At 37.6% G+C, this 14456-nt stretch overlaps 1 protein-coding gene across 3 annotated transcripts in view; it reads left to right on the top strand.

Moving 5' to 3' along the window:
- The window catches only part of PGM2L1 (phosphoglucomutase 2 like 1), a 73139-nt gene that overhangs the window by 16376 nt on the left and 42307 nt on the right, over positions 1 to 14456 (top strand). For all 3 annotated transcript variants that reach the window (XR_011249166.1, XM_069553053.1, XM_069553054.1), the window contains exon 2: positions 14280 to 14447. Coding sequence is in view for 2 of the 3 variants with exons in the window: in XM_069553053.1 (XP_069409154.1) it covers positions 14280 to 14447 (168 nt within the window). In the remaining variant the exon portion in view is untranslated. The remainder of the gene's footprint in view (positions 1 to 14279; positions 14448 to 14456) is intronic.

Genomic DNA, 14456 nt, shown 5'->3' with positions numbered 1-14456 from the left:
TGTCTGTTGTATCTAGGTTAAGCTAGACACAGGAGAAGAATTGATGGGAGTACACTCTTTTACCTTCTCTGGAAGAGTTCTTTTAAGATTTGAATGATCTATTTCTTAAATATACTTTGGAAATTGCCAATAAAGTCAACTGAGGCTGGAGCTCTCTTTATGGGTACATTTTATGGTTTAATCTCTTGCATGTTTATAATTCTAATCAAGTTTTTTTCCCTTTAACAAAATTGTCTATTTGTCTAAAATTTCAAATTAGAGTTTTTGTCTTTTCCAGGAAAGTGGGATTTTTGTATACCAGAGTGAAGTTGCTGGATCATATGGGTTTGTTTTTTTTTTCAGTTTTTTAAGGAACCTCCATACTGTTCTCCATCATGCCTGCACCAATTTACATTCCCACCAACATTGTAGGAGGGTTCCCCTTTCTCCACATCCTTTTCAGAATTTATTACTTGAGAATTTTTTGGTAATGGCCATTCTGGATAGTGTGAGGTGATACTTCACTGTAGTTTTGATTCACATTTCTCTGGTGTTAGAGGTGTTGAGCATCTTTTCATGTGTCTGTTGGACATCTGTATGTCTTTTTTGGAGAAATATCTATTGAGAACCTCTGCACACTTTTTTTAATTGCATTTTTGCTTGTTTTGATTACAAATATTTTTTCCTCAATTTGTCTTTTGGATCTATTTATGTAATTTTTATCATGCAGAACATAATTATAATTTTATTGACAGATAATATTTGGCAGATATGTCACACTTAACATTTTCTGTTTGTTGAACATCTTAAAGTGTTTCTGATGTTTGTCCAGTTTTTTTTTTTTTGAGAAATAATTGATATACATCACTGTATAAGTTTAAGGTGTACAGGACTTCCCTGGTGGTCCACTGGTTGAGTCCATGCTTCCACTGCAGGGGGCACAGGTTTAATCCTTGGTTGGGGAACTAAAACCCCACATGTCTCACAGCGATATATGGCATGATGGTTTGATTTACATATATTGTGAAATGATTACCACAGTAGGTTTAGTTAACATCCATCATCTCATATAGATAAAATAGAGTATTTCTGATTTTTTAAAAGCTACTTTAAATAATGCTGAGAGCACTGTTTTGCATGTAGCTTTTTTCCTCTTGTTTATTTCTGTAGCGTATGTAAAGATGACATATACATGAGATAAACCTATTTAATTTTTGACCATAGACCATTAGTCAGACCATAATTGTAGCATGATTTCAGAAGAATATGAAAATTGGGCTTTATTAAAAAAGAAAAAAATCCATCTTATTGTTTCCTTTGTTGATAGTTTTCATTCTGATGGGAAAATTTTTCCTAATTATTGGTAGTATTTTTACTACTTCAGAATATATATTAAACATCAGGCCATGAATCTTTTTCTGGTACAAATTGAATTAAGTATATTTATAGAATCTCAATTGACAGGATTCTAGATATCATCTTGTTTAAGCTCCTGTTCAGAATTAAAGTGTCTAAAGTATCACTAATAGGTAACTTCATTGTCAGAATATCCCTGGTACTGGGGACTCTTGTCTTACTTGGGAGCTAGATTCTAAACTCAATAAATAATGAAAATTCCATAAAGTAAAAAATTACTCTTGGAAAACTCTTAAATTGCCTATGAACTATAGAATATGTGACTTCAAGTATCTATCTTTATACAGTAATATATAACAATAATGTATATAGTACTTTGGGCTTCCCTGGTGGCTCAGTGGTAAAGAATCCACCTGCCAGTGCAGGAGACACAGGTTTGATCCCTGGGTTGGGAAGATCCCCTGGAGAAAGGAATGGCAACCCACTCCACTTGCCTGTGTAATGCCATGGACAGAGGAACCTGGTGGGCTATAGTCCATGGGGTTGCAAAAGAGCTGGACATGACTGAGCGACTAAACGACAACGTATAGTAATTCACTATATATAATGGAACACGTGCACAAAATGTAATTCTTAGCAATGCTTTGGGAGGTAGGGCTAAGTACATACAGTTGACTATGTGTAAGTTAAGTGTATATGAAACTAATGTAGTACAATATTGTATAGCAGAAGGATTTCTGGGTCTAATAATGGCTTCCCTGGTAGCTCAGCTGATAAAGAATCTGCCTGCAGTGCAGGAGACCTGGTTCGATCCCTAGGTTGGGAAGATCCCCTGGAGAAAGGAACAACTACCCACCAGTATTCTGGCCTGGAGAAACCATGGACTATGACAGAACCAGACATCCTGGAATGTGAAGTCAAGTGGGCCTTAGGAAGCATCACTACAAACAAAGCTAGTGGAGGTGATGGAATTTCAGATCCCAAAAGATGATGCTGTGAAAGTGCTGCACTCAATATGCAAACAAATCTGGAAAACTCAGCAGTGGCCACAGGACTTGAAAAGGTCCATTTTCATTCTAATCCCAAAGAAAGGCAATGCCAAACAATGTTCAAACTACTACACAATTGCACTCATCTCACATGCTAGTAAAGTAATGCCCAAAATTCTCCAAGCCAGGCTCCAGCAATATGTGAACCGTGAACTTCCTGATGTTCAAGCTGGATCTAGAGAAGGCAGAGGAACCAGAGATCAAATTGCCAACATCCGTTGGATCATTGAAAAAGCGAGAGTTCCAGAGAAACATCTACTTCTGCTTTATTGACTACACCAAAGCCTTTGACTGTGTGGATCACAACAAACTGTGGAAAATTCTGAAAGAGATGACAATACCAGACCACCTGACCTGCCTCCTGAGAACCCTGTATGTAGTTCAGGAAGGAACAGTTAGAACTGGACATGGAACAACAGACTGGTTCCAATTCTGGAAAGGAGTACATCAAGGCTGTATGTTGTCACTCTGCTTATTTTACTTATAGGCAAAGTACATCATGAGAAACACTGGGCTGAATGAAGCACAAGCTGGAATCGAGATCGCCGGGAGAAAGATCAATTACCTCAGATATGCAGATGACACCACACTTACAGCAGAAAGTGAAGAACTAAAGAGCCTCTTGATGAAAGTGAAAGAGGAGAGTGAAAAAGTTGGCTTAAAACTCAACATTCAGAAAACGAAGATCATGGCATCTGGTCACATCACTTCATGGCAAATAGATGGGAAAACAATGGAAACAGTAACAGACTTTATTTTGGGGGGCTCCAAAATCACTGCAAATGTTGATTTCAGCCACGAAATTAAAAGATGCTTGCTCTTTGGAAGAAAAGCTATGACCAACCTAGACAGCATATTAAAAAGCAGAGACATTACTTTACCAACAAAGGTCCATCTAGCCAAAGCTATAGTTTTTCCAGTAGTCATGTTTGGATGAGAGTTGGATTATAAAGGAAGCTGAGTGCCGAAGAATTGATGCTTTTGAACTGTGGTGTTGGAGAAGACTCCTGAGAGTCCCTTGGACTGCAAGGAGATCCAACCAGTCCATCCTAAAGGAAATCAGTCCTGAATATTCATTGGAAGGACTGATGCTGAAGCTGAAACTCCAATACTTTGGCCACTTGATGCAAAGAACCGACTCACTGGAAAAGACCCTGATGCTGGGAAAGATTGAAAGCAGGAGGAGAGGGGGATGACAGAGGATGAGATGGTTGGATGGCATCACCGACTTGACAGACATGAGTTTGAGTAGGCTCCAGAAGTTGGTTATTTACAGGGAAGTCTGGCATCCTGCAGTCCATGGGGGTCACAAAGGGTCAGATGACTGAGCGACTGCACTAAGTATATTCCTTGTGTGAAAGATTGTATTTTTCATATATATTTTCCATCCATATGTATGAAATGTTATGTTGCTCTGTCATTTTTTGGTATCCTATGCATTTTTATTTTGTGTGTCATATATGCAGATCCCATCTAACATGCTGTACATTCGGTGCACCTTATTTGAAAGGTAGGATGTTTAGTTCCTCATCTGACACCTGGGGAGACTTTTGTAACTGTCTCCAGAAATACAGAACAGTGGAAGTGAAGCTTCCTGACTTTCTTTTTTTGTTGTTGTTTTTAAATATTTATTATTTATTTATTTGGCCTTCCCAGGTGGTGCTAGTGGTAAAGAACTCGCCTTCCGACACAAGAGACATGGGTTCAATCTGTGGGTCAGGAAGATCCCCTGGAAAAGGAAGTGGCAACCCACTCCAGTATTCTTGCCTGGAAAATCCCATGGACAGAGGAGGCTGTTGGGTTAGAGTCTGTGGGGTCGCAAAGAGTCAGACATGACTGAGTGACTGAGCACAGCACATTTATTTATTTGGCTTCACCTGACTTTTAGCTGTAGCATGTGGGATCTTTAGTCGCAGCATGAGAACTCTTAGTTGCAGCTTGTGGGATCTAGTTCCCCAACCAGGGACTGAACCCAGGCCCCCTGCATTGGAAGTGTGGAGTCTTAGCCACTGGAGCACCAGGGAAGTCCTTGAAGCTTCCTGACTTCCAAGGCTAGATCATAAAAGGTAATGTAACTTCCCCCTGGCTTGCTTGTTCTTGAGATACTTGCCCTTGGAGCCATGTCACATATAGTGACCACTATAAATATACAGCTGACAGCCCCAGCTAGCCCCATCCTGGCTCTGCCCTTTCTAATTCATGACCCATAGAAACTATGAGAAATAAATGACTATTGATTAAGCCACTAAGTTTGGAGTGGTTTGTTACCCCTGCCATTGTAATTATTATACCCTCCCTTCCCAGCACTGGGCTTACAATTTTGAAAACTCTTAATAAAATTTCTAAGTGAAAAATGGTATCTTATTTCAGTTTTTATTTCCTTGATTACTGGAAGAAGCTATTGGGTAGGGAGGTAATAGTTGGCATGCTAGCTATAGATATCATTTCAAACTTAATAAATAAGTCTAATGCTGAAGGCATTATTTCTCTACCCTCAACTTGATCTTCATCCTTTTCCCTCCAATTTCTACTCATATTTCAGCTCAGATATTACTTCTTCCAGTTAGCTTTCCCTGGCTCTGCTCTCTATCTTTCAATCCATTCTGGGTTAGAGGCTTATCTTATGTGCTCCTGTAGAACCCTGTTACTTACTCCTATTTTAATACTTTTTATATTTGATGTGGTAATTGCCCTTTTACTTATTGTTATGCTTCAGTAGATCTTGAGCTTTACAAGAGCAGAGACACTATCTTGTTGTTCCCTATAGCGTTTGCTATGCCTAGCATACAGTGTGTGCTTAAAAAGGAGATATTTTTAATTAATTCAACAAACATTTGAGTATCTACCAGGTACCAGGTTCTGTTCTTGATAGTGAAAATACATTAATAATTAAAGTAATATTTTGATTGATCACAAATAGTATGTATTTGTGATTTAATTTAACCTCAAAGATAACATGAAATTATTTTTCCAAAGGCCTTTATCTTAAAAACTATATCCACTTAATTAGAAAATTCATTTCAATTGGGAATTCTATTTGATCGCATGGTTACTTAAACATGTTCTAATATTCTCTTTCTCTAATATTTATGTTCCCTGAGAGAACATGGCTATTTTGTCACTATTTATGATTCTGAGTCAACACATCTTCTGTGTACAAAGTACAAGCTAGCTACTGTGACTGATATAATGTTGTTGAAAATATGGTCACTGCTATCAACTATGAAGATACCACCATTATGTAGTTGGGCTTCCCTGGTGGTAAAGAATCCACCTGCCAATGCAGGAGACCTGTGTTCATCTCTAGGATGGGGAGATTCCCCTGGAGAAAGAAATGGCAACCCACTCCAGTATTCCTGCCTGGGAAATCCCATGGACAGAGGAGCCTGGCAGGCTACAGTCCATGGGGTGGCAAAAAGTTGGACACAGCTTAGCAACTGAGCACATGCCACCATTATGTAAGTGATTACTCTTTTTAAGGAAATTTCTACTATCATCTGTTAACTTTTATTTTAACATTGCATTTGGGATTGTAGCAAAAATATAAGCATAGTTATTTTCCCCATAATGTTTGCAAAATAAAGACTTTGATGAATGTTGATTTAATGTATTAATGGCAAGAAGAATGCTTAGATAGGTAGGAGAAGGAGAAATGATAGGGGATGCAATTCAGTGTATTGAAAAACTATTTTATTGGGAGTCAAGAAGGCTTAACCTTATTTCACATCAGAACACAACCATCACCTACTGTATTAGGGTACAGTCAAAGGTGTGTAGCAAAGACTATGAAATATAATGGTTCAAAGCAGAGAGAAAATAATTTCTCTTATAACCTTCAGAGGTTAGTAGCTGACCAGGTCTGGTAGAGGGGACCTGTGCCATCCTCAAAATGTGACTGCCATTACTGATCCAAAATGACTTCAACCCATGGGAAGAAGAATAAAACTTAGGAGAGTGTACACTTAATCCTTTCCAGGGAAAGACCTGAAAATGGAACATATCATTCCCGCTTTCATGTCATTGGCCAGAGTTTAGTCACATGGTCACACTTATCTATAAGGTAGACTAAATATAGCCCTTAGCCAGGCTGCTGTGTAAGTACCCAACTGTATGATTAAAGGAGAGAGAAATATTGGCAGATATCTAGCAATTGGGTGCTATTACCAGTCTGGGAACCTCAAATGCCTGACTTAACTGTCAACCTTGTAAAACACCTTGGGAAACTTATATATGTGTCTGTTTATCATCCATATGAAATACTAAGTTCTCTTTGTTTTTGATTGAAATTAGGAGTGTATACGGTAGTACTTGAGGAGGGCATGGCATTCCCACTCCAGTATTCTTGCCTGGAGAATCCCCATGGAGAGAAGAGCCTGGTGGGCTATAGTCCATGTGGTTGCAAAGAGTCAGACACGACTGAGCAACTAAGCATATGGTAGTACTTAAGATGCATTTAATTTTTAGCAATTGGCAATTGTCCTTGATTTAAAGTTTTTAAATAAGCCGATGTATTTTGTTGGACAAAAATATTTCCAAGTATGAACTTCATTGGAGAAATAATTAATAGAGAGCAATGAAGAAGTTAAACTGTTGACTAGATTCCAAAGTGAATCTAACAATCAAAATGTTAGAGTTTGAAGGGATCTTTTCTTGCTTCTTTTTTTAAAAAAAATGCATATAGAGAAGCTATATACCAGAATGAGGTCTTTTCAGATTAAATTCCAACCCCTAAATTGTACTGATGAGCTTCAGAGAGAAGTGACCTGTCCGAGGGCTCATAGTTTATTCAATAAAAGAGACTGAATAAAGAACTCAAGGCTTTTAAGTTTTAATCTGTTAAAGAAACTGACAACGATATGGAAAGAGTAAGCCCAGCCAGGATACTACATAAGCCCTGAAGATACAAAGTGAAGTAATTACTTTCAGTCTACCACCCCAAAAAAGTTTTGAGTGGTATGTGATATTCCTCTGTGAATACTAAACTAGGGCAGGTTAGCTGTAGTAGCAAATACTCCAAAATTTGTTGGCATATTTGTGAGGTAGGAGGTAGAGGGGAATTTTGCTCTGTGAATCACCTATTCCGTCTTGATGCTACATACTCCTGTAAGTCCTTGGAGCCCTCTCTCTTTTGTGGGTTGATGGGGAAAGAGAGGATGGGGAGGGGGCAGAGGTGGCTGGTGGTAAGGGAGTGTTTAATGGCCTGGATCGACACACATCTCTTTTACTCAGATCTGTTGACCAAAACTCTGTCACATGATCTCATGTAACTCTAAGGGAGGCTGGAAGATATATTCTATCTGTGTCCCCAGGAAAACGAGCAGAACATCATTTCTGTTTCTTACAAGAGAGGATACTGGAGTAAAATTATCTGTTCAAAGTACTAGTAAGAGATGCTACTGACTGGAGATTTAATATAGTCCCTCACATGATCTCTTACTGTAGAGCTTGAAAAGATAATCTAAAAAGTTATCACACTCTACTGAGAATATAAGGTCTAGGAGGAGGTCAAGTGATTTGTTCTGGATTATCTAGCTAACCAATTGCAGACTCAAGATCAGGACCACTCTTCCTAGAATCATACGGTCTGTAGTCTCTTCATTACCCTGCAATGACCTCCTGAACTAGTTGACCAACAGTTGGGTTCTTCATTTGTCAAAAAAGGTGAGATGTATCAGAATAAATAAAACAGTAACTATTTGAAATGTTTTATTTTGATTACCTTATATGAGAAATATTTTTATGTAAACCTTTATAGAGATATATATTACTGTGTCACTAAATAGTCAACTTCAATTAAGTTTATGTGCTTTGTGATTACAAAAAAAAAGAGTTAAAAAAAGAATGTTTATGTAATCTTAAGCTTTGAAATAAACTGATTGTTTTTATATTTCACACTAATCTTGGCATGATCAATGTTATACTTAAATGGTAACAATGTATTTTTCAAATTTATTTTCTACTTTTGGAGTAGTTAGCATCTTTATTTACTGGATTTGACTTTTATATTCATTTAGTGATTATTATTCAGATTTTATTAAGCCAGTTGTTATTAAGTAAATATCATTTTTTATGACAAGTGTAATCATTCAAGTTTTTTCCTAAACCAATTTAGTTTACATTTATTTCCATAATTTTTTAAAGATGGAGAAATTAAATTTAGAATTAAACCAAGATTAAAGAGAAAAAAATTATTGCTTTAACAAGAGTGTATTTTGGACTCAGTCAGGAAGCATCTGGTTTAGAAAACATGTTCTGCTTCAGGACTCTACACTTGGATCTCTAAGCTGGCTGACCCTCAGAAGTAAATGTCAGTTACATTCACTCCTCAGATTTTCAGATTGCAGTTTCCTATTTTAACTTGTCTAGAAATAAACTAGAAAAAAAATAAATTTTTTCTCTGTAGTTAATATAAAACTGATGTTTACTGTTTAGACACTCATCTCTATCAGAAACATTTTAAAGTGTTATTTACAGTTTTATAATTTTAGGTATATTTGAGTTATTAAAAAATCAATTTTATATATTGTCTCCTATTTAAATGCTTAACAATATTAAGATTTGGAATTGTTAATATATCTATTCTTTCTTCAAATTACAGGCTTCCTAAGAACCAAGAATTAGGTTAGAATTGATTGTGATATATAACAGAAAATACTTTTAGGCTTTATTCTAGTAGTTGTGCAATTAAATATTAGGAAGTGTACTCAGTAACCTAATAGCATTAATGTCTGGTGATCATTTTTATATTTATATAGCTATAATAAAAAGGAATATTGTTTGCTTTGTAGCTGGAGTTAATTATTGTTAGAAGTATTATTAACCTGCCCTACATAATTATTTTGTTTATAGTGAAATGGTACAGGCTTTAGAAATAGAGGAAAACAATAGAATGGGAATGACTAGCAATCTCTTCAAGAAAATTAGAGATACCAAGGGAACATTTCATGCAAAGATGGGCTCGGTAAAGGACAGAAATGGTATGGACCTAACAGAAGCAGAAGACATTAAGAAGTGGTGGCAAGAATACACAGAAGAACTATACAAAAAAAGATCTTCACCACCCAGATAACCACGATGGTGTGATCACTCACCTAGAGCCAGACATCCTGGAATGCGAAATCAAGTGGGTTTTAGGAAGCGTCACTATGAACAAAACTAGGGGAGGTGATGGAATTCCAGTTGAGCTATTTCAAATCCTAAAAGATGATGCTGTGAAAGTGTTGCACTCAATATGCCAGCAAATTTGGAAAACTCAGCAGTGGCCACAGGACTGGAGAAAGTTTTCATTCCAATCCCAAAGAAAGACAATGCCAAAGTATACTCAAACTACCACACAATTGCACTCATCTCACACACTAGTAAAGTAATGCTCAAAATTCTCCAAGCCAGGCTTCAGCAATATGTGAACCATGAACTTCCAGATATTCAAGCTGGATTTAAAAAAGGCAGAGGAGCCAGAGATCAAATTGCCAACATCTGCTGGATCATCGAAAAAGCAAGAGAGTTCCAGAAAAACGTCTGTTTTATTGACTATGCCAAAGCCTTTGACTGTGTGCGTCACAATAAACTGTGGAAAATTCTTAAAGAGATGGCAGTACCACACCACCTGACCTGCCTCTTGAGAAATCTGTATGCAGGTCAGGAAGCAACAGTTAGAACTGGACATGGAACAACAGACTGGTTCCACATCAGAAAAGGAGTACATCAAGGCTGTATATTGTCACCCTACTTATTTAACTTCTATGCAGAGTACATCATGAGAAACGCTGGGCTGAGAGAAACACAACCTGGTATCAAGATTGCCGGGAGACATATCAATAACCTCAGATATGCAGATGACACCACCCTAATGGCAGAAAGTGAAGAACTAAAGAACCTCTTGATGAAAGTGAAAGAGGAGCATGAAAAAGTTGCCTTAAAGCTCAACATTCAGAAAACTAAGATTATGGCATCCGGTCCCATCACTTCTTGGCAAATAGATGGGGAAACAATGGAAACAGTGATAGACTTTATTTTTTTGGGCTCCAAAATCACTGCAGATGGTGACTGCAGCCATGAAATCAAAAGACACTTGCTCCTTGGAAGAAAAGCTATGACCAACCTAAACAGCATATTAAAAAGCAGAGACATTACTGACAAAGGTCTGTCTAGTCAAAGCTATGGTTTTTCCAGTAGTCATGTGTGGATGTGACAGTTGGACTATAAAGAAAGCTGAGCACCAAAGAATTGATGCTTTTGAACTGTGGTGTTGGAGAAGACTCCTGAGAGTCCCTTGGACTGCAAGGAGATCCAACCAGTCCATCCTAAAGGAAATCAGTCCTGAATATTCATTGGAAGGACTGATGCTGAAGCTGAAACTCCAATACTTTGGCCACCTGATACGAAGAACCGACTCAGAAAAGACCCTGATGCTGGGAAACATTGAAGGTGGGAGGAAAAGGGGATGACAGAGGATGAGATGGTTGGATGACATCACTGACTCAAGGGATATGAGTTTGAGTAGACTCCAGGAGTTGGTGATGGACAGGGAGGCCTGGCATCCTGCAGTCCATGGGGTCACAAAGAGTCAGATACAACTGAGCAACTCAAACTGAACTGAACAGGCTTTAGAGCCGGATCAACTTGGATTCAGTTCCTGTCTAGACTGGCAAAATTAACTCAGTGTTAGGAGGCTCCGTCTCTAAATCTTAATCTCTTCATCAATATGATGGTAATAATACTACTGGCAGTAAGATACTGCAATGGATATTCTTGTATGAATGAATCTTGTTCATTTGAACATATTACTGTGGACAGAGAAATCTATGGGTCAAAGGCATATGCAGTTTGATATTGATAATTGCTGCAAAATCTTTCTAAAAAGCCTGTCCTAATTTCAGTGTAACTAACTGTGTGATGCTGCCTTGTACCGTGTATAGTACTGGAGTTTCTCAGTCTTTTCATTTTTGTTTTTCTTTCTTTTTTTTTTAGTTTTATTTTTACTTTATTTTACTTTACAACCGGTGGCTCAGAGGTTAAAGTGTCTGCTTCCAATGCGGGAGACCTGGGTTCGATCCCTGGGTCAGGAAGATCCCCTGGAGAAGGAAATGGCAATCCACTCCAGTATTCTTGCCTGGAGAATCCCATGGACGGAGAAGCCTAGTAGGTTACAGTCCACGGGGTCGCAAAGAGTCGGACACGACTGAGTGACTTCACCTTTGTTCCTTACTTTACGATACTGTATTGGTTTTGCCATACATTGACATACATCCACCACGGGTGTACATGAGTTCCCAAACATGAACCCCCTTCCCACCTCCCACCCCATATCATCTCTCTGGATCATCCCCGTGCACCAGCCCCAAGCATCCTGTATCCTGCATCAAACATAGGCTGGTGATTCGTTTCTTATATGATAGTATGCATGTTTCAATGCCATTCTCCCAAATCATCCCACCCTCTCCCTCTCCCTCAGAGTCCAAAAGTCCGCTCTACTCATCTGTGTCTCTTTTGCTGTCTCGCATACAGGATCATCATTACCATCTTTCTAAATTCCATATATATATGTTAGTATACTGTATTGGTGTTTTTCTTTCTGGCTTACTTCACTCTCTATAATCGGCTCCAGTTTCATCCATCTCATTAGAACTGATTCAAATGTGTTCTTTTTAATGGCTGAGTAATACTTCATTGTGTATATGTACCATAGCTTTCTTATCCATTCATCTGCTGATGGACATCTAGGTTGTTTCCATGTCCTGGCTATTATAAACAGTACTGTGATGAACATTAGGGTACATGTGTCTCTTTCAATTCTGGTTTCCTCGGTGTGTATGCCCAGCAGTGGGATTGCTGGGTCATAATTTTGAAATGTTGCTGCTGCTACTGCTGCTCAGTCGCTTCAGTCATGTCCGACTCTGTGCCACCCCATAGACGGCAGCCCACCAGGCTCCCCCGTCCCTGGGATTCTCCAGGCAAGAACACTGGAGTGGGTTGCCATTTCCTTCTTCAATGCATGAAAGTGAAAAGTGAAAGTGAAGTTGCTCAGTTGTGTCTGACTCTTAGTGACCCCATGGATTGCAGCCCACCAGGCTCCTCCGTCCATGGGATTTTCCAGGCAAGAGTACTGGAGTGGGGTGCCACTGCCTTCTCCAATGTTAATCCTCTTCAAATCTCTTTGACTTCTGTATCAAATTTGGTGACACTGGAATAATATATAGTAGTCCAGATAATTTTATTGTTTTATTGTTTTATTTTATTGTTTTGATTTTTCTCTTAATAGCTATTCATATTTTAAAAGTAACTATTTTTTAGTTTGTGTCATTTATGAAATAGAGACTCCTTAAGTCAAGACATGCTCACACTCTCTCTCTCTATATATATATATACATATATATGTATGTATATATATATATACATACATTTTTATCATCCATCTAGTTTAATCAGATTACAATTTCAGTTAATCGAAATTTCCATGTCTTCTCATTAGTTTTTGGCATGTATCCCAATAACTTTAATTTTCACTATTACTAGAAAACTTTTTTGTTTAAATTATATATTAACATGATTTTATTTCTCTATAAGTGCAAATATACTCTAGTATCTTTCATATGTCTTGGCTTATCATTCTGAATATTCATTATCATTGTATAGATTGTAGATACAGACAATCTAAGAAGTTAGTAGGGACTCAATCCATATTATGTATGGTAATGGAAGAGAGAAGTTATGTTTTACCTTATTTTCTTACTTTTGACTCTTTCTCCTAAAAATAAACTACTGGAAAATTCCATTTAAGTTTTATTCTTATTTATAATTACATTTCCATTTAAAACTTGCTACTCACTTGTGAAGCACTATTTTCAGTTATAGACATCCTGAGCTTTATGAAAATAACTTGAAGTATGTGCTAATGAAATAGGAATCCTAAAATGAAGATATTGGCAAGTCTTGCTTCACAAGCCAAGTTTGAACTGAATTTTCATTCTCATTCTTAATCAAGTCCATATTTAAACTTAAGACCTTTTTATAGTCAGAATTTTTTTGCTATAGATAAATTGAACAGTTTTCTGTGATTTTAAAGAGCAGTAAGGCTTATCTGCAACTTCCCAGTTGGTGCAGTGATAAAGAATCCACCTGCCAATGCAGGAAATGCAAGAGACACGGGCTCAGTCTCTGGGTGGGGAAGAGCCCCTGGAGGAATAAATGGCAACTCACTCCAGTATTCTTGCCTGGAAAACCCCATGGACAGAGGAGCCTGGCAGGGTATAGTCTGGGGTGTCAAAGAGTCTGACATGACTGAGAACACACACACGCACACACACACTCCCACACACAAGGCTTATCTGACCATTTTGAATTATAGATGTTTAGGAAGTATTTAATAGGCATGTTGTAATTACATTTATTTAATAGCTCCCATATTTCTTTTAAAACTTAACATAGTTGGTAATAATTGATGTCATTTTTGACTGAGTTTTATTTTGGGTCCATAGCTCTTAAGGTCATCAGTTTGTTAAAATTTTCTTAAATATAGTATTTTTAAAAATATGATTATAAGAATTAAAGACTTTAAAATTAAAAAATAATTTTAAAAAAGATGAAAAAAAAATAAAAATAAAAATATGATTAGAGATATATAAACCACCCTCATTAGGGTCTGGGCACTTTGGGGACTCAGTAAATAGCAGGTGTGTTTTATTACTGTTGCTGTTGTTCAGTTGCTCAGTCATGTCCAACTCTTTGCGACCCCATGGGCTGCAGCATGCCAGGCTTCCCGCTATACTAATATATTTATAGTAAATGCAGAACCTTGTAATATATGAATAAAACTTATTGGCTCCTCAGAAGGGCTTCCTATTAGGACTCTACTTGTGATTCTGATTAAGTTTTAATGCATCTTTTTTTTAATAGAATCCAAAAACAAGAGAGCAAATTGAAAATCTGTTAAGGAATGGGATGAACAAGGAGCTGCGAGATAGGCTTTGTTGCCGAATGACTTTTGGAACTGCAGGACTTCGTTCTGCTATGGGGGCAGGATTTTGCTATATTAATGATCTTACAGTAATACAGTCAACACAGGTAAGTATT

This window comes from Ovis canadensis, chromosome 15 (assembly GCF_042477335.2).
Source record: "Ovis canadensis isolate MfBH-ARS-UI-01 breed Bighorn chromosome 15, ARS-UI_OviCan_v2, whole genome shotgun sequence".
In the NCBI taxonomy this organism is placed as follows: Eukaryota; Metazoa; Chordata; class Mammalia; order Artiodactyla; family Bovidae; genus Ovis; species Ovis canadensis.
The sequence above is the reverse complement of the archived record's forward strand: the minus strand, read 5'-3'. Positions and strand labels throughout refer to the sequence as shown.